Genomic DNA, 27,950 nt, shown 5'->3' on the forward strand with positions numbered 1-27,950 from the left:
CTATGCTCAGAGTAGAAGCTTCTGAGATGGACCTCAAGTCTTACTCCTGCAGAGCCGTCTTCTGAGAGCTGCCTATGGCATGGCATGGCTACCAAAAAGCAGGACTCAGTCCCACTGTGATCTTCTTCATGTGAGTGAAGACTCCCCCTTTCTCCCGCAACACTGCCTGCTCTCATTCATGCGTGGGTTCACAGCAAATCTGAGGGTGGGAAATGTAGTGGTGTTGGGTGGCTGATTATTGGGCTAATGGAAGCTGATGCACACAACCTTTGCTGTATTCTGTTCTTCCTCCAGTGTTCAGCATGTTGGTAAAGAAGCCTGCTTCACTCAGGGAAGGCATTTACAAAGGATAGAATGTCTTGGAGGGGAGTGATTGTATAGAAACAATTTATATTGGGCAAGATACTTAATCTACACTTATAATGGTCCCACGGTGCCTGAAGAGAGTAATCATTCTGTGAAAAAGTGATGCTGAATTATAACACAGCAAATCTGTTCTCCAGTCCTGCTTTGGTTTGACTTCAAAAAAGTTACCTCTGTTGACCTTTCTTGCCTAATCTACAAAACATTCGAAAATCCTTCCACCTCTACTGTATATTTTAATAGGCAATGTATTTGTGTTTGTCTAAATGTGTATTCTTAGGTAAAAGGTCAGGATGAATGAATACATGGTGCATGAATTTCAAACTTGCCTATATATAAGTATATGTGCATTCATTAGATAAAAGTACAACTTACATGCAGTGTGATGATTTGTAGAAGTTGTGTAACACATAGTTTGAGTGCATTATATAAACTCATGTGTTCCTATATTTGCCTACATGTACTTAGACATACTGGAGTTTCTGTTAATTTGAATGTAATAACATACATGGATATGTATAGAGTGGACCTATACATGACTTGTGTCTAATGCAGCACATAATTTTCTAAAGTTTAATTACAGTGTAAACCAGAGATTCTTTTGTGTGTGTATTCCTGACAGGCACACAGAGAAGAGAATCCCTCTCACCTGCATCTAAAGAGGCTAGACATCTGCTGGCATGGTGGAAGGAGTCAAGAGAATCACCAGGACTATCATTCAGCATGGTACAGACCAATGCCACCTGCTGGAGTGGCTTTGTCTTCCTGGGCTTCTCTAGCTTTGGGGAGCTTCAACTTCTGCTGTTTGTCTTGTTCCTCTCTTTGTACCTCATCACCATCACCAGCAATGTCTTCATCATCATAGTGATCAGGCTGGATAGCCATCTGCACACACCCATGTATCTCTTCCTCTCCTTCCTGTCCTTCTCTGAGACCTGTTACACATTGGGCATCATCCCGAGGATGCTGTCTGGCCTGGTTATGGGGGGACAGGCTATCTCTTTTACGGGATGTGCTACCCAGATGTTTTTCTCTGCTTCGTGGGCTTGTACCAACTGCTTCCTCCTGTCTGTCATGGGCTTTGACAGGTATGTGGCCATTTGTGCCCCACTACACTATGTCAGTCGTATGAATCCCGCCCTCTGTGCCCAGCTAGTTGGCACCTCCTTCTTGGGTGGATACCTTTTTGGACTAGGAATGACACTAGTCATTTTTCGCCTCTCATTCTGTGGTTCCCATGAAATCCAGCACTTTTTCTGTGACACGCCTCCAGTGCTAAGCCTCGCCTGTGGGGATACAAGACTAAGTGAGCTGGGAATCCTCATCCTCAGTCTTCTGGTCCTCTTGGTCTCCTTCTTCTTAATTGCTGTCTCCTATGCCTACATTCTGGCAGCAATCCTGAGAATCCCTTCTGCTGAGGGGCGGAGGAAAGCTTTCTCTACTTGTGCCTCACATCTCACAGTGGTCGTTATTCACTATGGCTGTGCCTCCTTCATGTACTTGAGGCCCAAAGCCAGCTACTCTCTTGAGAGGGATCAGCTTATTGCTGTCACCTACACTGTGGCGACCCCTCTTCTCAATCCTATTGTTTATAGTTTAAGAAATCGGGCTGTGCAATCAGCTCTTAGGAATGTTTTTCGAGGGAATTTACTAGGTAAAGGATGAAGGCTAGTCCAATGACACTCTCCTTTGTGTAAGCAGGTCCTAGACACAAAAGAATCCCTGATTTATGCTGTAATTAAACTTTAGAAAATTATGTGCTGCATTAGATGCAAGCATGTATAGGTCCACCCTATACATGTCTGTGTATGTTATGGATAACCATTCATTACATTCAAATTAACACAAACTCCTATATGTCTAAGTACATGTAGGCAAATATGGGAACACATGATTTTACATATATATATATATACATATATATATCAAACTTTGTATTACACATCTTCTACTAATTACCACACTGCAAGTAAGTTGTACTTTCATGTAATGAATGCAGAATTCAATCTAATGGGCCAAATATTCCAAAATTTTGGCAAAACTGCTGTACCTCAAAGCCCACATCCCTCCTCTGCCCTTCCTCCTGCAATTCCTGAAAGGATAAGCCAGGATTTCCTGCTCTGGTGACTGTGCTCAACCCACAGTGAGCTGAAAATCTTAATATTCACTTTCAGTCTCATAGATGCCACTGTCAGTGGTCAGAATTCAATTAGAAATAGGAATTTTCTTAATTCATTAAGATAATTACAAATTTCCCAGATGAGCTAAAGAAGACAAGGGAATTTCAGAGTGTTTAAGTTCAAGACTAAGATGTCAGGAACTGGGTACACTGTAGAGAGTTGTCACATGATTACACAGTGAGAATATTTGACCAATAATGTTCTTCTAATGTCTGAAACTCAGCATGTAGCAGTCCCAGGGATGCCAGGCAGACAGAAGGCCTGCTGCTGTATTTGCTTCTCTCTCCTCATTCAAGCTCTTATATTTCTGACTTTGCTGTAGAACTATTTATTTTGCCTGCTCCATCTTCCACCTGTAGTGTTCTATATATGTTCTGCTGGGTATTGTTAGGAATAAATAAAAGTGAACTCCCACAGTGCCCTGGCAGGAAGTGTGAACACCAGCTCCTTAACTAGCTGTGCTAAGCTGGGTAAGTCACTTAACTTTTTCAGCCTCAATGCCCTCATTTCTAAAATAGTTATCATCTCATACTTTTGTGTTGGTGACTAAACATGTTGTACATAGATAAAGAATTTATCAATATGCTTGACGTCAGTCATTTTTTAAATAAATGTAAACTGCCACTTTTAATAATGCAGTCTGGAGAGTGATGCTGGCTTTAAGTCCATGGAAGGGGTTACTCTAGGTGAGGAGCTGTGAAGGCTTCATGCCTAAAGTAGCATATGACCTTGTTCCTAAAGAGTGGGTGGAGCTGGGCGGTGGTGTTGCACACCTTTAATCCCAGCCCTTGGGAGGCAGAGGCAGGTGGATCTTTGTGAGTTCGAGGCCAGCCTGGTCTCCAAAGAGAAACCCTGTCTTGAAAAAAAAAAAAAAAAAAAAAAAGAGTGGGTGGAACATTTCCTAATCTGACTGGGACCTTCAGAGAAGATAACAGACTAACAGAAGCTGGGCGATAAGACACTGTGAATGTTTAACAGAGCTGATTGAGGGTGAGAAATATTTTAACCCATGGTGGGGGATGTTGTTGAGGGTGGTCATCAGTTGAACACCTCACTTCAGGTAGGATCCTTTCACCAAGAGGGAGGAGACAGGGCACAGTAAACGGAGGTGAGAGGCATCTGTGAACTGACTTAGAAAGACTAACCCATGAGCAGGGGTGATGGAGTTTCATCAGAGAAAATAAGAAGCAAGGGGATGAGGAAAGAGGCAGAGCCATCACCCTAGAAGGGAAGGCTGAAAGCTGAAGGAAGCGGGAAGCTTTGAAAAGCTAAGCTCCAGATCCGCCAGACTTAGGAAAGAGATGGAAGTATGAGTGACCTGAGAAATGAATGTAGGCGGACAGGACAATTTTTTTTTTCTTTAAGAATTTTTTAAAATTCATTTTACATACCAACCACAGATCCCCCTCCCATTCCTCCTCCTAACCCCCCCCCCCCCCAGTCTCCCCTAACTCCCCATCCTCTCCTCCAAAAGGGTAAGGCCTCCCATGGAGAGTCAGCAAAGCCTGGTACATTCAGTTGAGGCAGGACTAATCCTCTCCCACCCTGCATCAAGGCTGAGCAAAGCATCCAACCATAGGTAATGGGGTCCAAAAAGCCAGTTCATGCACCAGGGATAGGTCCTGATCTCACTGCCAGGGACCCCCTCAAACAGACAAAGCTACACAACTGTTCCCCGTATGCAGAGGGCCTAGTCCGGTCTCATGCAGGTTCCACAGCTGTCAGTCTAAAGTTCAGGAGTTCCCACAAGCTTGGTTCAGTCAGACATGACAATTTTAAGACAGGAGCTTATACTCATTTTTAATGATCTATTATGTCATACGCCTCCATTGTAAAGATTTTGGTTATTTGTAACTGATTTACATATTGGCAAACAACTATTTTCAGGGTATGTTCTGATTGCTGTATTCCACTGTAGTTAATGGCCTAGGGCAAATATTATAAAAAAACTTACATATCATTTTCAAATATCTTTATTTGTAACCAAAATTATTATTTTTCTATTAATTTTTTTCATTTATTTTACATACCAACCACAGTTTCCCCTTCCTTCTCTCTTCCTGTGCCCTCCCCTCACTTCCTGTGTACTCCCCAACTCCGCCTCCATTCAGAAATGGGCATGCTTCCCATGGGAGTCAACAAAGCATGGTATATCAAGTTGAGGCAGGACAAAGCTCCTCCCCTCTGCATCAACGCTGAGCGAGGCATCCCACCTAGGGAATAGGTTCCAAAAAGCCAGTTCATGTGCCAGGGACAGGTCCCGATTCCACTTCTAGGGAGCCCCAAAACAGACCAAACTACACAACCATCATCCATATGTGGAGGGCCTAGGTCAGTCTCATGCAGGCGCCGTAGCTGTTGGTCCAGAGTCAGTGAGCTCTCACTAGGTCAGGTCAGCTGTCTCTGTGGGTTCCCCCATCACGATCTCTTGATTGTACATCGCCCCCCCCCCCTCTTCAGTTGGCCTCCTGGAGGCTGGCCTAGTGCTTGTAGCCAAAATTATTTTAACTGGCTCCTGTGATGAGATTTTTCCAAAAATTAAGACGGGGTTAATTTCTACTCAAGTGGAAGAACTGAGACTTAGTATAGTAAGTAAGGGGCAATATTCATGGGTGAGGGACTCTTTGTGTAAAGTGCTATGTTATTCATTAGGTAAAAAAGTTACCTAAGAAACATATCTGTCCAGAAAATACCTAGATATAGTACCATATCCTCTTGGATTTTCCCCTTAATTCATAAGTTCTGAACAATTTCCCTGATTCTTAAGAGAAGACAGAAATGAATAAGCACAAGCATCATTTGTATCATATGAAAATGTAAGAGAGTATTCAGGGACTTAGAGCACAAGAAGGTACTCTGATATGTCAGAATTGTGTCTTTCCGAGAGTAGAAACATCCACTCGAATGGTGAAATACAAAAACAGGAAAAGAAGTTTTGTGTTATCTTTATGTGGTTCTGGTTCACAGAATAAGATAAAATAACACACCTTTTTTTAAAATTTCAAATTGTAAGGATTTAAACACACTCTAAAGCTACAAATTGTAAATCACCTTGAATTTTATTTATTACTTTATTATTGTCCTTCTTCACAGCATAATTAACTACTTGTATTTAGTAATAATATGGTTCCCAAAATGCAGAAGCACAATTTTAGTTAAGTTTCCCCTTTTAAAAGAAATACTTCTATAATCAGAATGCAGAAAAATACTAAAGGCGCAGAATACATGCACACACACACACACACACACACACACACACACACACACACACACAAAAAGAAAAGAAAAGAAAGAAAAAAATCTTAGCACCCGAATTAGAGACTAGGTATATTCAAATAATCCTATAGCTGTCTGTCCTCTCTTTGCAACATCTTGCAACATCATAAACTTGATAAAATTTTTTGATTCTGCAATAAGTGTAAAGCACACACACACACACACACACACCAACTCTTTCTCACACACACATAATACACACACACAGCATCATCTTTTCTTCTTCCACACTTGTCTGTGCTTCTTATCCTGCAACACTTCCTGCCACAGTATGACCTATGTCACATAAAGAATCTGCTTATCAGTTGCCAAAGAATGAATTGGTGAAGCCGACGTAGTCGTAGCCAGCAGGTTGGCTTCGACCCCGTGGGTCCATGTATTGCTGCATGTGTATGGTGCAGAATGCCACTTGTTCTGGGGTTAGAGCCTGGAAAGAATGGAAAGAGAAAGATGCAGTTACAGAAATCCAACACTAGTTGTCTCTGTGGGTTCCCTACCTGTCCGAACTAAACACAGGAGGTGGAGGGACTCCAGGAGAAGCAGGCTTGTTCCTATCACTCTCCTCTCTCATAAATTTATTACTTCCAATGAATTAAAAACGATTCGAATTTCTACCTGAGCCTTTCTTCATATCCCATTCTTTAAAGTTTTTTTGAGAAAAAAATGAATATATGACGTATTATGTTTTATTATGGCGTTTCAAACACAATTTGATTTTATTGATCTTGCCCTCCCCCATTCTTTCCCACCACCTTCCTGCTTGTTCTGTACCCTTCCATTCTGACAGTCCTCTATGCAGTTTATGTGTTGTCTGTGTTCTGTCTGTCCCTACTTCTACTTCAAACCCTCTTTTCCTATCTGTAGTTCGCTTTCTAGTTTCTTGGTCTATACCTAACTCATACCCAACCTACATACATGCTTACAAACATCACCATTTAGTGTTCCAGTGTGAGAAAGAATATTCAGCATTAGCCTTTCTGAGTGCTGATTACTGCACTTAATACAATAATTTCTAGATTCATCAATTTTGCTGAAAGCTTCATATTTTTTCTTATGGCTCAATATATATATGAAAATGGAAAATGATTATATATATATCTCACTTTTTTCATTATCTATTCAATAGTCCATGAGCATTTGCAACTTAAATATTTTTATTTTCTAAATTTAGCTTATTAGATAGAAATGATAATAAATTGTTGAAAAATTGAGTTGCATACTTTGAACTGACAATTATAGTCAGTAGTAAACCTTTAGAGAGTTTTGAGCTAGAGCAAGGTAAATGATTTAACTGAAACAAGTGATACCTTGTGAAAAAGGAGACCTGAGGCAACACAGTGGGTATGTGTGTGGAAGCTTATGGAGGAAACAATGAAGGCTAAGATGACCCAAACCAAGGTTACAGTGTCAACACAGAAGAAGCAGCAATGAGAATCTCACCTGTTTCATGTCTTCCTTGGTAATATAGGCCTTGCCCTCTGCCAAGGCTTGGAATCCACTTTCTATGTCATCACAGGTCTTGATGTTCTCTGACTCCTTGTCAATCAGGAATGATGTATAGTCCTCCAAAGAAACATAGCCTTTCCTGTAGGAGAAACAGCAGGGGTTGAGCCTTCTCAAGACAAGAAAGTGTATTCCTTCCATCCTGTGCAGTATCTCAAGTTTCAGGGGTAGGGGAAGCCAGATCCTCTGTAGTTCTATTTCAAGTAGGCTCTATGACACTTGGGTTCTGCTCTCCATTCTGACCCCCTCTCACCCTCTTACAGACACACACTCAGTCTTTGAGACTCCAGAAGTGCCTATATGGGTCACCAGCCATGTTTCTTTGGAATTTCCTATCAGTGCAAGAGCCCAGATAATAGTCCTTTGTCCTCTTCCATCTTTAGAATCAGAAAGAATTAGTTCCTTGCACTTACTTGGCTTTGTAATATCTACCACAAGCACACAAGACTCCACCATAAACTGTGGCCTTTGAATTACTAATTTCCCCTTAAGAGCTCATAGACAAGAGATGATTCTTCTCTCAAGTCCCTCTCTCAGAAACAGCTGAAATATACAGAATAAACATAATCACCAGTTGAGAAAATTGTTGTGCTTGGGACTAAGTTAGGGACAGTGCCATTTACTTCTGAGCCAATCTCAAAAGCAAATAAAACTTCCCAATTGTCTTATTTGCCTATTTCAAGCAAGTTAATTTTGTGTTCCATGGATTATTTCACTCTATGTTAATCTCCAGTCAAGTCCCAACCTTTAGCCTTTTCTTCTTACCTCCCTGGATCCACAGCATTCAGGAATTTCTCAAACTTGGGCTCAGGTTCACCTTCCTCTACCATAGGCAAGTAGTAATTGAGTCCTCTCAGGCAGGACCGGAACTCTTTATGAGTCAAACGCCCTGTCAAATTCTCATCAAAGTGTCTGAAAAACAAAAATATTTTTTCAAACTCAAGAAAAATCCATGTTAGATTAGAACAGAACAGGTCAGGTCCTGATGTATTGACTAGATCTTTAATGCATGCCATAAGATTGCTGGAAAATAGAGTAGAGTAAAATTATTTGTGAACTTATTCTGAATTTTCTAGAAGCAAAGGACCACCCAACTATGAACTTATACTCACTTATATGTGGAACTAAACTCCTTCAGTGTCTCTTCACTCACACCTATGGTGTCCCTGGAAGGAAAAATATGAGTTAACTCTGGAAATAAAAGAGGACATTTCAAAAGACTGCCATGTGAAAGGTAGAAGGATTTTAATGAACAATGTATTACTTGTGCTATCTAGTTCAGAGGTTGCCAAGCTATGCTCCAGGAGCCATATGCTCCAGGAGTCTAGCCTCCTCCTGCTTCTACACAGCCCATATGCCAAGAATGGTTTAAAATTTCTTTATAGTTGAAAACAATAAAAATATTTTATGAAGCATGAAGAACAGGTGAAATTCAAATTTCAATGACTACAAATAAAGTTTTATTGGAACACAGCCATGTTCATTCATCTACAAATTTTCTTTGGCTGCTTCCCAGTACATTAGAAAAATTGAAAAGCTTCAACAGAAATTTAATGGTTCGAAAAGGCTTAATTATTTATAATGAGGTAATTTACAGAAGGTAATTGTCAATTTCTAATGTACAAAAAAATACTTCCAAAGACTACTGAGACAGAAAGCTTCTGTGATGGGTTTAATTTATCTAGGAAGGATTAATTTCTTCCCTAATATGCCATTAGTCGTAGTTTGAACCTTCCATTTTAGATATTATATCTTCAACAGAATTTTATCAAAGGGAATGGTTTCTGAAAGATCATAAGATATTAAAGGGACCCTGAAAACTGGATGGAGGACTCATGTGTCTAGAAAGAGGATGTGTACATACACAAGGAGGTGGTACATCTCTTATTTCATAGTAGACTCCGGTATAAAGAGAAATAGCCCAGTGGTGGAGCAGAAAAGAGAGAATATTGGTATGGTAGGTAAGCATAGCATCTCTCAGCATCTCTTAATTAGGTGTCCTAAGCCCAGTCTAGTTAAGCTGCAACATCTGACATCACCTGCATCTCTCCCTGCCCTGGGTTCAAACCATCATTACTTGGCCTGGATCTGTTGCTCCAGATTGTGTTGCATTCGCATCCCCAACTGGTGCAGCTGATCCCACTGTTGGGCCAGTCCAATGGTGCTGTATTTGATGTCAAGGATCAGAGCCTCTTCCATGCTGTCCCCCAGGTCTTCAATCTTAGTCAGATGTCGCTTCATTGCCTGGATCTCTTTTTGCTTCCTCTGGACAAAGGAAAAGAAAAGAGGCAGTCAATCAAGCCACCAGTTACAACCTAAAAGGTAGGGGAGAAGAGGCTGGATTTCCCTAATTTGTTCATTTTCAAAGTTTCATAGTTCTCTTGAAACATGAACGACTCAGGAAAAGTACTTCACTTTCACAATCACCCCTTTGTAAAACGGTAAGAAGTCTACGAGAGATGATGTCTGTCATCCTGGAACTCAGACACCCCAAGCTCCAGTTATTGCACTGTGAATTATCCCCATCATTCACTGGGGCTGAGCTGTCTGGCTCATCTAATGCCTCAGTGTGTCCACTTCCCAGACTCCCTCATCATCAGGGATGATGGGCTGCTGTTGCCATCCAAGCACATTATGCAAAATTTTTCTACATTTTCCCAAAGCATTCCATTAAGGGGGAACTGTTCACTGAGGAGTCAATGGGCACAGTGGCTCTGAGGGATGGGTGAAAACTTCAATGTTATAAAGCAGATTAACTCTGCCTGACATGTTATTCTTCTCTCATTAAGAAAAATTTATATTTAACTAAATTATTTTTTAATCCTGGAAAGAGGCAACAAAGTATACAAACCTGAGAAATACTCTTTTAACTCGCTGCTTCCCTCAGTTGGAAAGAGAAGATTTACATTTAGTTATTCCATTTGGCTGCATCAAATAATAGAAATGTGTTGATGCTCCAGGTTATAGGCTAGGAACATGTATATCTGCTCTTTTGGTTAAGTGCATCAGCAATCTTTAATGTATATGTTAGCTCAGTTGTATTGTTGCAGAAACCGACACGCAAAGATTTAATTAAGCTGAGGCCTGTATCAATAATGTGGTGGTCTATATAGTTGCAATGCACACTGACATCTGAGTCGGACTACAACCTTGGTTTCTTGACCTTAGGTAACCTCTACCTAAAATATCACTGGGTTGCTTCTATGTGGTTTTCCCCATCCTTTTTAAAATTCAAGCAGTGTCTTCAGCTAGTGAACAAACATTACTCACTTTATTTGCTTCAAGTTGAGATTCCAGAGTTCCGGTTTCCTTGAGCAACGATCTAATTAAGAATCAAAAGAAAACATTATTTGTTATAACAGAAATCCGTATTTCACAGACTCATTAGCTTAAAGCCTCTGCAGTTCATTGTTTCTGCTTCTTTCAAGTTACATAGAATCCATAAAATAAAGTTTCATGAAGCCAAATTTTAATAAACAAGCCTTCTAGCTGTCAATCTTTCTAGATAGATGAAAAGGAAAGTAAAGCCAATCCTAGCTCTTCTGTGTTTAGAGGAAGGTGTCACATGTCTTTCTTAGTTCTACTCTCCCTTGGGATCTCCCTTGGGGGTCTCTATGGTTACCAACATAATGGATGCTGCAGTTACAAAATGGAAATGTGCCACACAGTATGTCCATGTAATCTATATTGCTTATAATACCTAATATAATTTAAATAGTTGTTAGGTACTTTAAAGAGAATGATGACAAAATATACGTTTATATATTCAGTAGAGACACAGTTTTTTTTTTTGAGTATTTTCAGTCCATAGTTGTTGAACATATAGATATGATTCTCATTGGATAGGAAGGTTTTATTCTATACATTTAAGACATGTGAGAGAGGTACCACCTACTACAAGTGCAGAGCTAGGAGTCAATATGAGTTTTTATTCTTGCTCTATATCTTTAATTAGGAACTACCAGATTATGATGAGATAGGATACCTCTGCCCCAAAGTTATCTTAACTAATTATTCTAGGACAATATAAGAAAACAAACATAATTATAGAAAATACTGACCCATCCAGAAAATAAGCCCTGGACATGATGGAATGGAGCAGGAATCATGAGAGAGAAAAAAAGGAAGACATATGTTAGCACAAATAATGATTCCATTTCTTCATGTTGATGAAACATTTTAAGTCTGTTTTGGTCACAAAATAGGAACCCATACACCCACATGCTGATTTCAAATTCTCTGGTACTCTGGGAAACTCAGAGACTTTGTGAAGCTCCCCTCTTTGGGAGAAAGAGCACTCATAGCAATCAGTATGCTGAGTCTCTAACATACATTACGGGATTTACATAAAGGAAACAAAACCAGGGCAAAGGAGGATGCACTGATTAATACAGCCTCAGTCAGGTGCATGTTTTTAGATAAAATTCAATTTTTCTTCTTCTAGAAACATTATTATGGATTATCCAGCCAACACTAAACCTTGAAATAGCACATTAGTGACCTACCTAATGGACATAATCTTCATACTTTAGCCATTTATTCTAACATATTACACTTTTTATGTATCCTCTTTTCCTGGTCATTTACTCCAAAGATGTAATATACATTATCTTCACGTACTTCTTGCATCTAATAAATGAAATTAGGCTATATTACACTACTCCATTCTCATTATGGCTTTAGTTGGCAGGCAACATAATAGCCACGCAATAGGTGCTCACAGTACATTCTGATTTTGGTCATTTCAATAAATACATGTGACCTTGAATAAGACAATTTATCTAGGTGAACTTTCCACACTTGAAAGCAGAGGTAATAAGATACATTCTGCACTTTTCAAGGTCGCTCTGACAGTTAAGTGTGATAATGGCTGTTGAAGCACTTTATAAAGTGTAATGTGGCATGCAGTCACAGGACTGTTGTTTTGAAGTGTAAGTGTACACAATAGGAGGGGAAGTATGAACTATCAAGAAGTAAATAAAAAGGGTGGGTGAGAATAATGGACATAATATAGAATTGTGAAAGTTGTTAAATATAAAGCAGAGTCAAAATATGGTGATGGGGACAGAGTACCTAACACTTCCTCCTGCCACCTACGCCATCCCGACTTAAAACAGCACGTGTTGGGGGTCTTGGTTTGAAGAAAGCACAGAATACCTGGTCTCCTGGATCCACTGAAGGAAGGCACTGGCACTCTGCTCAAACTCCTGGCACATTTCAAAGTTCTTGATCTGCCTGGCCTCTTCTTTCTGCAACTCCTGCTCCCGCTCCTACAAAGCGACAAAGAGAAGAGCTGGTTCACACAGAAGGGCTTTGTTTACCATAAAAGAACTATTTAGTAGGTATAGGTGCACATTTCTATTCCAATGCTAACCTGTTTTCCATGGGTGCACATCGATGTATGTATGTATGTACATATGTACGTATGTATGTATGTATGTATGTATGTATCTACCTACCTATCTGTCATCTATCATCTATCTGTCATCTCTCTCTTTCTCTCTGTCTATCTATCTATCTATCTATCTATCTATCTATCTATCTATCTATCTATCTATCATTTCTCATCTTCTTTTGCTTCCTTCAATCATTTTTCAATTTCCCACAAAGTACAAGACAAGAAACCATAAGATACACCTAATGCGACACACACACACACAAACACACACACACACACACACACACATATTCCAATTTTCCTTAGATAGTTTGGTTCTTGATTTCTGCCACAGCCTAATTAATGACAACATTCCCCTCTTTCCTCTAACACATCCACCGTTCATATGTGTTTACTGGTCATGCTTCTTATAGCACAGGATGTTAGGTTGCCCCCCAAGATACCTTGATGATGTCAGGCAGGTGCTTCCAAATCCTGCCCAACACTTCCACTGTTAACCAGGTATAAGGACTGGATGGCTTATTTAAGGCTTTAATCTGCTGGTCTAGCTCCAATAAATGGTTGAAGTCTTCTTGAGCCCCAGCCAGAGAGGCCAAGAAGTCCTGGTGTTCCTTCTGCAGCTGCCGAATCTCATTCAGGGAGACGCAGTGCACAGGTTCTGATAAGTCCTCTTCAGCATTCTCACACCAGTTGTTGAAGGCTGAAGCCTTGTGTGCAAATTCCATGAAGAGCTCCTCAGCCTGCAGAGAAAAGACACCCTCATTGCTTCCGATAATATTCCCCAGGAGCAGAGAATACTGAGGATAAAAATAATGTCTTCCAATATTTGCAGAGCAGCAGTCTGAACTGATGAGACTAAAATTAGCAGGGACACTGTGATAGGGTGGGATGAATGTAAGTTAGAGGAACTGCCAGGGTTTAGCCTTTTCTCACTGTGTGAAATTCCTCAAGTTCCCCACCGTCTACAGATGAAGAAAGTGACTGGCTCATGATGTTCTTTCACCTTCTTGATCTGAAGGTGACAATGGTAGTTTTCAATCACATTATCTCTTATTCTGAAGTCCTACCTGGCACAGGAAACACTCAGAAAGAAGTATTCAATGACCATCTAAGAAAATGACTGACATAAACCAAGCAACTCTGTTCTATCCGTTACCCATTCCCTCTGTCTCCCCTTTAGCTTTTGTAGATGGCATACCATGAAAATTCTTTGACTACACCAAGCCACTTTCCTACCTTCCTTTCTAAACCATGTGGTCTCATCTGATGCCTAACTGAAACTTTAAAAGTCACAGAGTAAGCCCATCTTCTACACATTGACCTACACCCTGTGCATGAACTACATTTTCCAACACTGTGGTCAGTGGTCAGAGCTACCCACATGCTTAAAGGACTCTGAACTTATGTGACTGGGAGACAGAAAATCATAGACAGTTCTAAGCAGCAAATGATAAGGGATGACTCCAGATACTAAGTACATCACAGGTTTTTAACTCAACTGATTGACTTGTCCACATGATTTGTCTCAGCAATTATGAAAATCAATTTTCTTTCTCAAATTTAAACTAGTTAGAAGAAAATTCATCCAAATAGAGAAGGGAACTATCTTACATTAATTTTAGTAATCCATATGCTAAAATAAATCAACATAAAGAAAATGAACACAATCTATAGGCCACTTCATGTTATATTAAGAGTGTTATAGATTAATTGAATATTTATAATACAAATATAAAATACATTTTTTGTTATTTAAAATGAAAGAAAATGGAATAAGAAAGTCAAGTAATTTTCTTTTTTTCTTTTTTCTTTTTTTGGTTTTTTTTTTTTTTTCTTTTTTCTTTTTTTTTTGGTTTTTCGAGACAGGGTTTCTCTGTGTAGTTTTGCGCCTTTACCTGGAACTCACTTGGTAGCCCAGGCTGGCCTCGAACTCACAGAGATCCGCCTGGCTCTGCCTCCCAAGTGCTGGGATTAAAGGTGTGCGCCACCACCGCCCGGCTGGTTTTTTGAGACAGGGTTTCTCTGTGCAGTTTTGCTCTGTTCCTGGAACTCGCTTTGGAGACCAGGCTGGCCTCGAACTCACATAGATCCTCCTGGCTCTGCCTCCCGAGTGCTGGGACTAAAGGCATGCTCCACCACCGCCCAGCTTGTCAAGTAACTTTCTATGTTGAATGTATATATACACAGAAAGCTACCAATATAATTGTTTTATTTTTTTTCACTTAAGATTTATTTCTGCTGTGTCTATATCCTTTAATAGAGTAGGAATTAACTAGGGGTTGAGAATGTATACTTTTTAAACTCCTTGCTTTAAATTATTATCAAGTACAGTTGTTTTTCTCATCTAGAAATAGTAGCAACACTGACCATTCTGTGGGTCTGAAGATCAAACCCAGGGCCTTGTGTATTCTAGGCCTGTAGCAGGAATCTTAAAAGTTCTTATTAATAAAATCAAACCTGAGGCCAGTTATTGGGGTCCATGCTGGTAGATCAGAGAGACAGAACAAGCCACAGCTATCTCACCTCGCTGGATCCTCAGCTGGTCTTGTCTCCTCTGACTGGAAGCTTCTGTGTCCTCATCCCAATGGCTCTCAGCTGAACTGCTGTTCAAAAGCCTGAAGCTTAACCAGGCCAAATGCTTAACCAGCCAAAATCTTCTAGTTTCTGGTCCTCACGCCTTATATATCTTTCTGCTTTCTACCACCACTCCCTGGGATTAAAGGCTGGCTTTCTGGGATTAAAGGCGTGTGTCACCATGCTTGGTTATTTCCAATGTGGCCTTGAACTCACAGAGATCCAGAGGGATTTCTATCTCTGGAATGCTAGGATTAAAGGTGTGAGTGCCACCATTTTCTAGCCTTTGTATTTAGTGGCTGTCTGTTCTCTGACCCCAGATAAATTTATTAGAGTACACAATATTTTGGGGAACACAATACCACCACATAGGCCAGTATTCTACTACAGACTTATTCATTGGGTTACACTACTAGTCTTTAATTTCTTAGACAGAATCTTGCTATGCAGTCCAGTCTGGCCTAGAACTCTTGATCCTTTTGCTTCTGCCTGAGTCAGAAATCTGGGATTTTAGGCATACACCACTACCTTCAGCTTGGGTTCTTTTTATTATTGATATGTTTTACGATTGCCATTTAATATGCCTCAGAAGCTACCATTGGAAAGAACACTATAGTCGCCTACATCTACACAGACTACTGCACTTCTAGATTCATTATCTCATTTAATAATAAGAACTCAGAAAAGTAGAAGGGGATGAAAATATGTTCCTGTTTCTTAAGAGGGAGGCACATGTTTTAGGACTAAGTAAAACATTCATTCAAGGATGCCCTCCTAGTGAAGAAGATATACTGAGAACATGTTTTACAGGTACTTTTCAGTGACCATTTTATCTGGGTTAGAGAAATGCACAGGACCAGCTTCGCTGCCAGTTTTAGTTTTGTGTATGAACTCTTTCCACACTCTGGTTCTATCCACCTCTCTCACTGCATGTGCCTTCCATCCTAAGTCAACCACAAAATTTCTTAATCCGTTGAAATCAAAACAAAAAGAGCTTCTACTCATTCTAAGAAAATGAATTCATTTTTGCTCAGTAAGAATGTTTCGTTGACCTTTTTCTCTGTCCTGAAATGTCTATAAAATTTACAAAATGGGTTTCTAGTTACTGTGTCTGAATTCTCTGGCTAACAACCAGATCATTGAGGTCCTATCCTACTTCATTGCATTTCATTTTCACCTTACTGTTTTTTTCCCTTCCCTCCTTTCTCACCTTCTGTAAAGGCAGCTGCTTCTCTAACAGTTTCTGCCTGTGAACTGCAGAGGCCTCTAGCAGCTGCTCCCAGCGCCTCAGCAAGGCTGCATGCCGCTCCTCAATGGCTTTGCTTTGGCTGTGCTCAGCAGCCACCAGCTGGTTCTTCAGATCCGTGATCTCGGAAAGTCGTTCTTGCTGAAAGCTCTGAAGACTGGCATCCAACGTGTCCTTAGAAGATCAAAAGAGACGTAATGAACAGGCACAGTGAAGACCACTCATGTCTGTGTCCAAACAGATTTTTATCATGGTGTGATGGTTAATGACAATTGTCAACTTGATAGGATATGTTTAAAAAAGATGATTAGAATGTTGTCCAAGGGAAAGAAAAAATAATTTAGTGATTAGAATGAATATTTGAGCTTGGAATTATGGTTAAGTACTAGTGTATGTATGTTTTATAGATTATATATTAGAGATAAAATTGCTAAGAGGATGGAACATGATATGATAATTCAAATATTTACAATTAAAATGAAATACTACTTATAACACACTTAAATTGTTACACTGTAGTGTACTCTACACTGTACTGTTAGGGGCCTTGGATACACAAACTCATAAAAGCCCGGTATATGCTGGTTACAGAAATTAAATTTTTGCAGAAATGTTAATATCAAAGTCACAAATTTCAGGAATGCTAGGTCAGTTTTAACAAAGTGACTTGCATTAGAACAGTTCTATCTTCCTCATCCTCCTCCTTCTCCTCTTTTTCCTCCTATTCTTTACCCTTTCTTTTTTTGATACAAGTTCTCACTATGTAGCATTCATTGGCCTGGAGCTCACTATGTAGATCAGGTTGGCCTCAAACTCATAGAGATGTGCCCTCATCTGCCTGCCTCTGACTGTTTCTGCCTATGCCTCTGCTTCTCCAGAGCTGGGATTAAAGGTGTGTACCACCATGGCCACCACATTAGACTAATTCTCCTTTTGACAACAATTAAACATTTCATTTTATCTATTTTATTATTTATGTGTGTGGTATTTTAATCTGCATGTACGCCTGTGGAGACCTGAAGAAGACATTAGGTCTTTTTGAACTAGAAATTCAGACAGTTGTTACAACCATGTGGGTGCTGGCAACCAAACCCAGGTCCTCTGGAAGGGTAGTCAATAATCGTAACTGTTGAGGCAACTCTCCAGACCCACTGAGAACAATTTAAAAATTGTTAAAACATTTATTGTTTAAGTGTAATCAGACTACAACTGAAGAAGCTACAAATGAATGGCCCACAATGCCTGAGAGAAAGGAGGAGCACTGCAGTAATGGCAATATTCACTCCACGTTTCCCTTCTCAGAATAAGCTGAGCAGGGTAAGACAGTCACAGGAAAGCATCTCCGAGACTTTGGCAATCACATGCAGTTAAAAGGACAGAAATAGCCATTCCGGGGAATTGGGGCATCCATTTTTGCAGATGATATAGAAAGAGAACTGCAGGAATGTACAGTCACCATTCTTCTGTATTTTAAGGCACTTTAGATTCCAAAAATGAGCAGGTAGTGTCTGAGTAGTAGTCAAGCAGAAATAGTAGTTAGAGCCTCAGATGCTAAGTATGGTTTCTTGTGGTGTCAGCGTGCTGACTGCAGGACCTACCAAGCAGATGCTCTAGCTAAAGCGCTTAGGAAAAAGGACAAAGGTGTGAAGTCCTCACACAGAGGATATGTTTTGTAACCTTTTAATTCATGACCAAAAAGTAGAAGGTTTGGTGGAGCAGGTGTTAAAGCTTCAAATGAAGTTTGTGAATTAATTATCTTAAATGTAAACAGATTCACCTTTCCAACAAAATTTAATAAATTAAAAAGTAGCGTGCTATCCAAATATATACTATTGGTAAGACACCCATGTGAAACTTTTCATCCTCTGTGCAGTGATGGTGCTATGAGCTCTTTAAGAGACAGTGCTGAACAAGTGGTCCTTAGGTCACTTGAACCAATGTCCTCAGGAAAGATTTGTATCACCCCCATCTCTTTCCCACTTCCTTTATGATCTCATCGTTCCTGCCATGCTCTTCTCATTTGCCAGTGACTTTGTCATTTCTTGTACTGTTTGAACTAACAGCATTATACTATGAATGAAATGCTCTTTTTAAAACAAGCTAACTTAAGCTTATTGGAAGGTCCAAGTCTTGTTTTCTCTCTGTGTGGAGTGTTTATATGTGTGTGTGTCTATGTACATGCAGAGGGTAGAGGTTGGCATCAGGTGTCTTCCTCATTTCCCTACATTGTCTTTGTTGAGACAGGATTCTCTTGTTGAATGCAGCAGCATAAATTCCCAAGATCTTTCTGTCTCTGCCTCCCAAAGTTAGTGCTGGATCTGAAATCAGGTCCTCATGTTTGGGTAGCAAGCACTTTACCCACTGAGACATCCCCTCAGCCTTAAGTTTCTCCATGGAACGTTTAATTATAATAACAAAATGGCCTAATTACAGGAATTAGTAAAATGCACAAATGGAGAAAATTAGAAAAGCCAAAAGTTGACTCTTGATAAAATTCAAGATGACAAACACATATACCTTAATAGCAGGGAATGGGCCTGGGAGAGAGAGCGAGAGAACGAGAGTGAGAGCAAGAGAGAGAGCGAGAGAGAGAGAGAGAGGGAGAGAGAGAGAGAGAGAGAGAGAGAGAGAGAGAGAGAGAGAGAGAGAGAGAGAGCAAATTATAAGCAAATGATAAGTATTGGCCTCCCTGGCCCCATTTGACATGGCATCCCTTACTCACATGCTTTGCCAGGAGTGTGAGGAAGGCAGTGAGGTCTGCACCATTGCTCTTGGTCTTCAGACTTGCTTCTTTTTCACCTAGAAAGCAAGGAAAGTCAGGAGGGAATATTAGATGGCTATTTGTAGTAGTCAGTGAGAAAGCTTCCAGATTCTCAGAACAGGTATATCATATATGAAATTACCAGTCCCTAACAACTGTTCTGCGGCTTTACGACACTTAATTACCTAATGCCTGTGTGTGTGTGTGTGTGTGAGTGTGTGTGATTGTGTCTAGAAGAAATAAAAATAAGTAGTTCACCTCATTTCCAGAGGTAAAGGTAAAATCCAGAGACCGTTCTTCAAATAGCAGTCTTTGAACCAAGGACCTCGGCCCCAGCATCTCATACCTATCCATGATTCCACCACATCAGCCTTCCAGTTAAACTGCTGGAACGCATGCTCCTCATCCAGTTGTGACTTCCAAGCAGCTATTGCCTTAGACAGAGAAGTTGTCTTTTCATTCAGAACTTGGATCTTGGTGGAAATCTTATCCTTGTTTTGAGTTTCTTCCTGTAAAGCCAAGGTTGAGAGGAGGAGTCAGGCAGACAAGCTGAGGAGCTAGAAACATGATTCTTCTTCACCAGTGAAAAGCTCTCAATTCTCTTATCCAAAACACCTAACTGGTATATTCTAGGTATATTGCAATGATTCCATTCCTCAGATGTGTTCAAGAGTGATATTTCCGTTTTAGCATCTGGACAATTGTGACATGTTTGTTTATTCAAGTGTGATTTTATTTATGAAGTTTTTGGAACACAGAGTCATCCATTTTTAGAGATCAATGAGGCTTTGTAAAGATAATGCAAGTGGGGCTGGAGAGATGGCTCAGCAGTTAAGAGCACTGGCTGCTCTTGCAGTGGTCCTGAGTTCAATTCCCAGCAACTACATGGTGGCTCACAACCATCCATAATGAGATCTCGTGCCGTCTTCTGGCCTGAAGGCATACATGAAGACAGAATGCTATATATATAATAAATAAATAAATCTTAAAAAAAAGATAATGCAAGCAAAGAAAGATTCACAAATAATCAAGAGGTTCTTGTGTGGTCCTCTTCTCAAGAGGCCTAGAAGATAATGAACTTAAGGCTTTTGGGGTACTCTATGGATATACTGGCTAGTTTTATGTCAACTTGACACAAGCTAGAGTTATTTGGGAAGAGGTAATTTGAAGTGAGAAAATGTCACATCCAGATTGTCCTGTGGATAAGTCTGTGGGGGCATTTGATTGATTGATGATTAATGTAAGAGGACCCAGATCATTGGGGGCAGTGCCACCCTTGGGCAGGCAGTTGTGTGTGTTACAAGAAAACAGACTAAGAAAGCTAAGGGGAGCAAGCCAGTAAGCAGCATTCCTCCTTGGCCTCTTTTTTAGTTTCTGCCTCCAACTTCCTGCTCTGCTTGAGTTACTGCCTGGAATTCCCTCTGTGATGGGCTGTTAGCTAGAAGCATACAATGAAATAAACCCTTTCTTCCTCAATAGAAACCCTAACTAATATAATAGTCAAAACTTGTTTTAGGATTTATGGAGATTGGCAAAAATGCCATTAATGTATTTTTGTGGAATGATGAAAGAACATATAAGAACTTGTAAATAATTTTCAGAAAACACCAATTGAGTGGGTAAAGGGTTGCTGCAGGAAACAACTAAATTCTGCTTTGAAGAGGTTAATAAAATTCTGTGTTATGGGCTGAGTATGATTGAGCAGGTTTTCAAATCCAACACTTGAGAGGCAGAGGAAGAGACAGAGGCAGGGGGAGATAGAGATTTATGGGTTTGAGGCCAGCCTGGTCTACACACCAAGCTCTAAGCCATCCAAGAGTTACACAGTGACATGCCATTTCAAAAGAATCTCTCTATAATTCTATTTTATTACTTTCTATAGGCAATTTCATCACTGTTCTTGTTTCCGAATTTGGACCAATCACTTTCAGAACTCACCTTACTAAGAATTTCTTCTCCTTGTGCACACACATTTTGTACCCGGGTCTGGTGCACAGCAAAGTCATTCTCCAAAGCTTCAAGCTTCTTTAGCAAACTCTGCATGAACAGATCAGCAAAGATCATGATGTTCAAGAATGGTCAACCTCCATCTACATACAAGTCCACAGTATGTTATTCAACAGAGTTGGCCCAGCCAATTAATGAATTGGATGAGGGTGCACTTCCTCTGCAACAGCTCTATCAAATTCCTCTTAAAAACTCTTTCCTGCCAAACAGGGTGATCTCACTGGAAAGAGTGACAGGAATCCAGGGACACTGTTTCTTACTTCCCACATGCCTCTAAGAGTTGTTTTCTTTTTATCTTGGAATCAAAAGATTAAGGTGAAATATGAGGATTTTTCAACACTGAGATTCATGCAACTCTACAAACACTCCATCTTTGAGAAAATATCAAGTATTAAGAACATCCTAAACTAAGAACTATTCCTAAAGGTAGGAGTTAAGGAGAACATGGCGTCATTGAATCTCATCCCAAACCTTCTTTGTTAAAAACTATTATCTGGAAATCAGGCAATTTGTGCAGCTCACAAGATGGAAAGGGAAGTGAGGATAGAGTCTGAATAGTGTTTCTATCTCCTTATGAAATTTCCTCAAAAATATTTATGCTAGCCCTCACCACCTCCTATCTATCTCTTTTCATACAGGCATCTTATTAATACTTATTTTTCCTATGTGTCATCATAACTCAAGCTAATTAAACAAAACGAATGTCTGTACCTTTACTAAATCCTATTTTGAAAATAAATTTCAACATATCAGATGCCTATGCATCAGAATAGATGTTTATTCATTTTCAAATAATATAGGATACAATGTGGTTTTTATATCATTTTTGAAAAAAATTGTAATGGAGATTTGAAAGGTAATTCATGTTGTAAGACTGAATGCTTTAGTTAACCTTGAATTGTGTGTGTATACCATGTATACTTCTTGAAATAAAGTTCTTTTACCATTTTTATCTTCTATTTCCAAATGATACGTTTAGAAACTAAAATATAAGTAAATAAAAGAAAACTGATGCCACACAAAGAGAAAGGATCTCCAAAAATAACTGCCAAGAATTAAATAAAAATAAAATGCACAATGTTGAATAGATGGATAGATCCCTGGAATTAAACCTGCCTTGAGTAAGTCATTAAGAAATGCAAGTCTGAACAGTAGTCAGAAATCAGAAATTTCAGCTCAGCAAATTCTAGGACCAGATGGCTTCACTGACTAATTCAACCAAACACTTAAATAAATCATGCCAACTATTTATAAACTGTTCAAAACTTTAAGAAAAGAGGATATTTCCCATTCTCTTTTATGAAGAAAGCCTTATGGCTACCAGAGTCAGATGAAGACATCAGAGTAAGAGAAAGTTATAGGCTCATGTTCTTGAAGAACTGAGAGGCTTTCGCTGTGTTGAAATTTTCTGATTTCTGACTACTGATCAGACTTTGTATTTCTTAATGACTTACTCCTGGTAGGTTTACATTCCCAGGAATCCATCCATCTATTCAATGTTGTGTATGTCCTTGGTGAACTGAGAGGAAGACTCCTCAACAAAATGCTTTGCAACTGAACATGTTGGGCAATAAAAAGGCTTTTGCGGGAGGACAAATGGAATTCACTCCTCAGATGCCAATATGCATCAGCATATACAGATTAACAAATGGGATAAATCACATTAAGAGAAGAAAAGAAAAATCACATCAGACCTCATTCAGTACCAAAAAAACACTTGACAAAATTCAGCAGTTTTTCCAATATAAAAATTATTGACAAAATAAAAACAGGCTATTACTTCAACACACTCCACATATGAAAAGTACACAGATAATATTGTATCAAATAGTTTTTAAAAAAATAAAAAACTTTCCCTTTAAAATCAGGAACAAGATAAAAATATGCACTTGTGATACTTTTATCCAACATAATTCTGGGAGTACTAGCCAATGCAATTAAGTAGGAAAAAGAAGTAAGGTGATCTAAATAAGAAAGGAATAAGTAAAATAGTCTGTTTGGGAATCAAGTGATATAACATGTTAAAAACTCTATACTTCACAGAAACTGTGAAACCAATAAATCTAAGAGAAAAAATTCAGAATAGAAGTCAACACATAGATATACTCCATTTCTATATATTAATAATGAACTACATGAAAGATGAATTAAGAAATCTTCTTTATATAAATCTCATAGAAACCAATGAAATTCTTGACCATAAATTTAACCAAGGGAATCAAAAAGGTATACATTGAAATTTAGGTAACTCTGATGTAAGAAATAATAAACAATGCAAGTAAATAAGTCAATTTCACATTTTTCATTGATTAGAAGAATGAAAATTGTTAAATCCACATATCACATGAAAAGTTCTACAGATTCAACATAATCCTTATCCAAATTCTTAGGACATATTTTACAGAAATAAGAAAATCAAATCTCATATTCAGGTGAAACTACTGAAGAATAAAAATAGCTAAACCAAGCCTGAAAAAGAGAATAAAACTAGAGATCTCATGTCATGATTTCAAAAGCATGTCATAATACTACAGTAATGAAAACAATATGAAACTGGCATAAAGAAAGACATAAGTGCATAGAACAGAAATAAAACAATATATATGCAGTCTCTAATAGTCTCAAAAATATACCACAGGGAAAGGATAGTCTCAATGGTACTTAAAATCCTATATCTACCCTTGCATAAGATATAGATCAGCTCATTGTCTTAAATAATGTCTTTAAAAATCAAGTAAAATAGATTAAAGACTTAAGTGTATATAGTGAAAAGTATGCCCCCTCTCTCTGAGAGGACACAAACAGGGAAAATTTCAAGACTTTTTTTTGGCAATAGTTGCATGGGTTTTACAACAAAATCACAGACAACAGGAGCCACAAATAGAGAAGTAGGACCAAATCAAACTCCAAAGCTCTGCACATCCCAGGGGACAATCAACAGAGCTCAAGCACCACCTGCAGAATGATGATAAACACACAAACCGCTTATCTTGTAAGGGTTAATTTCCAAAGCTTTAACTCACTACTGGAATAAGTAAGTAGAGAAACATATGACAGGAACATTAAAAAGGAATGCTCAATGGTTTGATTTAAAAATAGGATAATGATCTGAATGAAACTTCTTCAAAGAAGGCGTGAACAGCTCACTGGTGTATGAGACATCTGTTCATGATGATTGATCAGGAGGAAATGGAAATTAAAGCACAATGGGCTATCTATTACCTCATGCCTAGGAGGGTGATGACTGACAAAAGCAAAAGGCGATACATGTTACCAAGGATTTTGAGAATGGGAGCCATGATAGGCTGTTGGCAGAAATTCAGACTTAACTGCTTTGATAAGTGTAATTGATATTGTTCAAGACAATTTAAATATAATGTCCATATCCTCCAGAAGTGCAATTATTGTATATTACTGGGGTTTTGAAAAGACATTGGCATTTTTATGCTCAATGGAATGTTCATCTCAAGTCACACCTTTAGTCATGAAAAACTAAATCTGAAAGTCTAGAGCAGTAGTTCTCAACCTGTGGGTGGTGACCCCTATTGGGTCAAACACCCCTCTCATAGGGGTCACATGTCAGAGATCCTGCATATCAAATAATTACATTATGATTCATAATAGTAACAAAATTACAATTTTGAAATAGCAATGAAATGAAAATAATTTTATGGTTAAGTGTCATCACAAAATGAGGAACTGTATTAAAGAGTGGCAGCATTAGGAAGATTGAGAAACGTTAGTCAGATGTATAGGTAAAAATGTAGTACAAACTTTTATATACATATAAGATATAACAGTTTCACTTTATAAATTTATGAGAGAGAAATCTTTATAACTTATAATGCCAAAAGATAAACATTGTGGAATCATGCCAAATAATGTAAGTCAGTTATTTAAAGACTTTCTGTGTGACTTAACTTGTAGGGGGAAATGCATAGAAAGAGTAGGATGGTAGTTACCAGGAACTAGAAAGGGAAAGTGACCTGCTGCTAATGATCCATCATAAGTTTCCATCAAATAAAGAGGATAAGAGTTTTGATATACACTGTACCTATCTTCACCAATAATATTTTGTGTATGTATAGTTTTATTAAGTTGACATATCTCATATTAAATGCTATCATGTATAGAAATTGATACAAGGTGTGAAGAGACATTTCACAGTGGAAAATATAGAGATGTCAAACAAAAAATATTATTAAGGAAATGCACATTAAAAGCACAGCATGGTGTCATTGTCCACTGACTGGGATAAAGTAAAATTAATGTAAACACAATGCTAGTGAGCATGTGGAGAAACTGTATCACATATGCATTGGTGATAAGAGTGTTAAATGATCAACCATACTGGAAAACAGCTGAGCTTAATTTACTGTTGCAAAACTAAGCAGGCATTAGCATATACATAGTCCAGCAATCCAACTCCTGAGTATTTGTCCCAGAGAAATAATCACTTATGTGTGCACAAAAATTGTGCAACAGTGTTTACAAGAGCTCTTTTCAAAACAGACAGAAAGTACAACAACCCAGGGGAGTGGCTAAGCTGTTGTACATTGCTAGGGATAAAAAAGAAATGAACTTTGTTGCACACAGGAACCTGAACTAATCACTAAAGCATGCTGCATGAAAACTCCAAACTCCTTCAAAAGTTACAAATATCTGCCTCCTATGTTTTCCCATCTATTTGACGTTGTTTTATGTCAGTGATTCTTCTGCTTATGGTTTCATATCTATCCTTTTGTTGTTGTATCAAAACAGCAGCTGTCTAGCCTAAGATGGATTTGAACTCATAATAATTATCTTGCTTCAGTCCTCCCAAGAGCCAGGATTGTAGCTGTGAACCACAGTACTCAAGGCATCAAGACAAATGACAAAATTATAGAAATGTAAAAGAGGTCCAGACCTGCTGTCATGAGATTCTAATTCTAGCTACTTGGGAGGCAAGGCAGGAAGATTACTTGTTGAAGGTCTACCTGTGCTAACAGTGAATTTAAGGCCAACTTGGGCCACTTCATGAAAACCTGTCTCAAAATTAAAGTAATATGGTTGGGATTACAGCTGTGATAGAGTGTATTCCCAGTAAGTGTTAGCTTTTAATTTCCAAGATGAAAGAGCTATCTATGTCTATGTCTATATCTAACTACTATCTATCTCTATCTATCTATCTATCTATCTATCTATCTATCTATCTATCTATCTATTTATCTATCTATCATCTATCTATCTATCTATCTATTTATACATCTACCTATCTATCTATACATCTATCTATCCATCATCTATCTATCTATCTATCTATCTATCTATCTATCTATCTATCTATCTTCTTTCTCTCTTCCCCTCCCTCCTTCCCTCATTTCTCTCTTTCTCTCTTTTTCTTTCTTTCTTTCTTTCTTTCTTTCTTTCTTTCTTTCTTTCTTTCTTTCTTTCTTTCTAGAAGGTTAAAAAAGTTAAGAATATCAATTCAAGAGCTGGAGAGATGAGTCAGCTATTAAAAGCTAGACTCACAGCCAAAACAGCAAGTATAGCAGTTTGAGGTGGAAAGAATTGGAAACAGTTATAGATGAAAAATGGGGAGGGGGACATTTTGTGATGGCCATCTTGAAAATGTGAATATTTTGATACTATACTGTAGCTCTTTTTAAATGTGAATATATTAGCATTAGATTATATTAACAGGTTATATTAATTAGATTATATTAACACAATTAGAATATATACTAAATGATGTATAGTTTCTCTGAATTATTAATTCTAAGGCATGTACATCTCTGGTTTTCAAAATAAAAGGCTTTGATACTGCACAGTCACACTCTAAGCACTTGGGAGGTTGAATTAAGAAGATTGACATGAGTTTGAGACCAGCCACTGTTGCATGGTGAGTCTCTGTCTCACAAAACCAAAACCCAAAAAATAACTAATAAAGCTTAAATTTTAAAAAGAGAACCCTTTGGGAGTATTTGATATGAAATATTAAAATGTTAGAGCTTGTACAGGGCATGTTACAAATTATGTTTTTAGATAAAAGGCTGATAATTTGAGACATTTGGTCTTCAGAATTTAAATGTTTTCCTGCAAATCTAAGTCTTCCTTTATGATCTCACATAGAAGTGATTCATCTCCACACAGAGCTCTTAGCAAAGTCTCTGTATGTAAGGCTGTGAAACAGACTCAAAGTCATCAGAATATTACTCTTCTGTGAAGGCTTTCTCCACAGCTGCCCAAACTTACATTAACTAAAGAGCACACATAGAACTTGTTAATTCTTTATTCACAAAATCCAATAAAGGTAGCTTAAAAGGATGTCTCTAAATGTGGAACTGTTCTGTTAATATGCATGCTAAAATCCTTCTTTTTCTAAAATTTTATATTTTGGACCTGTAGCCAATTCAAGATAAATGACTATTAATTTTTTCCTATTAATGGAACATGGATACTTGATAGAATCTCTAGAAAAAATATTTACAGCCTGTAAGGACTCACACGTATAAGGAAAGTTCTCTCACTGTGATGTTTTCTATGCAGTCAGCACACAGGTTCAGCTCTGAATTCTGCTTTCATCCCTGTTTGGCTCCATGACTTAAGATAAGTCAGATCTTGTTTTCTCATACTAAAATTAACAGAAGCATCCACATTTCT

General features: G+C 38.5%; 2 protein-coding genes across 2 annotated transcripts in view; one reads left to right on the forward strand and one right to left on the reverse strand.

Moving 5' to 3' along the window:
• Positions 1–1,086: 1,086 nt before the first annotated feature.
• On the forward strand, positions 1,087–2,028 carry LOC114690727 (olfactory receptor 10Z1). Its single transcript, XM_028865611.1, has one exon. It carries the CDS (start codon positions 1,087–1,089, stop codon positions 2,026–2,028), a length of 942 nt encoding a protein of 313 aa, XP_028721444.1.
• A 3,549-nt stretch (positions 2,029–5,577) lies between these two features.
• The window catches only part of Spta1 (spectrin alpha, erythrocytic 1), a 71,215-nt gene continuing 48,842 nt past the window's right edge, over positions 5,578–27,950 (reverse strand). The window contains exons 40-52 of the mRNA XM_028865613.2: positions 21,240–21,338; positions 19,648–19,810; positions 19,263–19,339; positions 16,505–16,714; positions 13,164–13,460; positions 12,480–12,592; positions 11,384–11,401; positions 10,593–10,644; positions 9,400–9,587; positions 8,435–8,488; positions 8,088–8,234; positions 7,260–7,404; positions 5,578–6,246 (exon numbers count right to left, since the gene is read on the reverse strand). Coding sequence (XP_028721446.1) covers positions 6,121–6,246; positions 7,260–7,404; positions 8,088–8,234; positions 8,435–8,488; positions 9,400–9,587; positions 10,593–10,644; positions 11,384–11,401; positions 12,480–12,592; positions 13,164–13,460; positions 16,505–16,714; positions 19,263–19,339; positions 19,648–19,810; positions 21,240–21,338 — 1,689 coding nt within the window. The 3' untranslated portion in view covers positions 5,578–6,120. The remainder of the gene's footprint in view (positions 6,247–7,259; positions 7,405–8,087; positions 8,235–8,434; positions 8,489–9,399; positions 9,588–10,592; positions 10,645–11,383; positions 11,402–12,479; positions 12,593–13,163; positions 13,461–16,504; positions 16,715–19,262; positions 19,340–19,647; positions 19,811–21,239; positions 21,339–27,950) is intronic.

The sequence above is a fragment of the Peromyscus leucopus genome, chromosome 15, assembly GCF_004664715.2.
Source record: "Peromyscus leucopus breed LL Stock chromosome 15, UCI_PerLeu_2.1, whole genome shotgun sequence".
Taxonomy (NCBI): Eukaryota; Metazoa; Chordata; class Mammalia; order Rodentia; family Cricetidae; genus Peromyscus; species Peromyscus leucopus.

Coding starts and splice junctions, on each gene's coding strand:
- LOC114690727 (XM_028865611.1), top strand. CDS start 1,087: ATGGTACAGACCAATGCCACCTGCTGGAGTGGCTTTGTCTTCCTGGGC.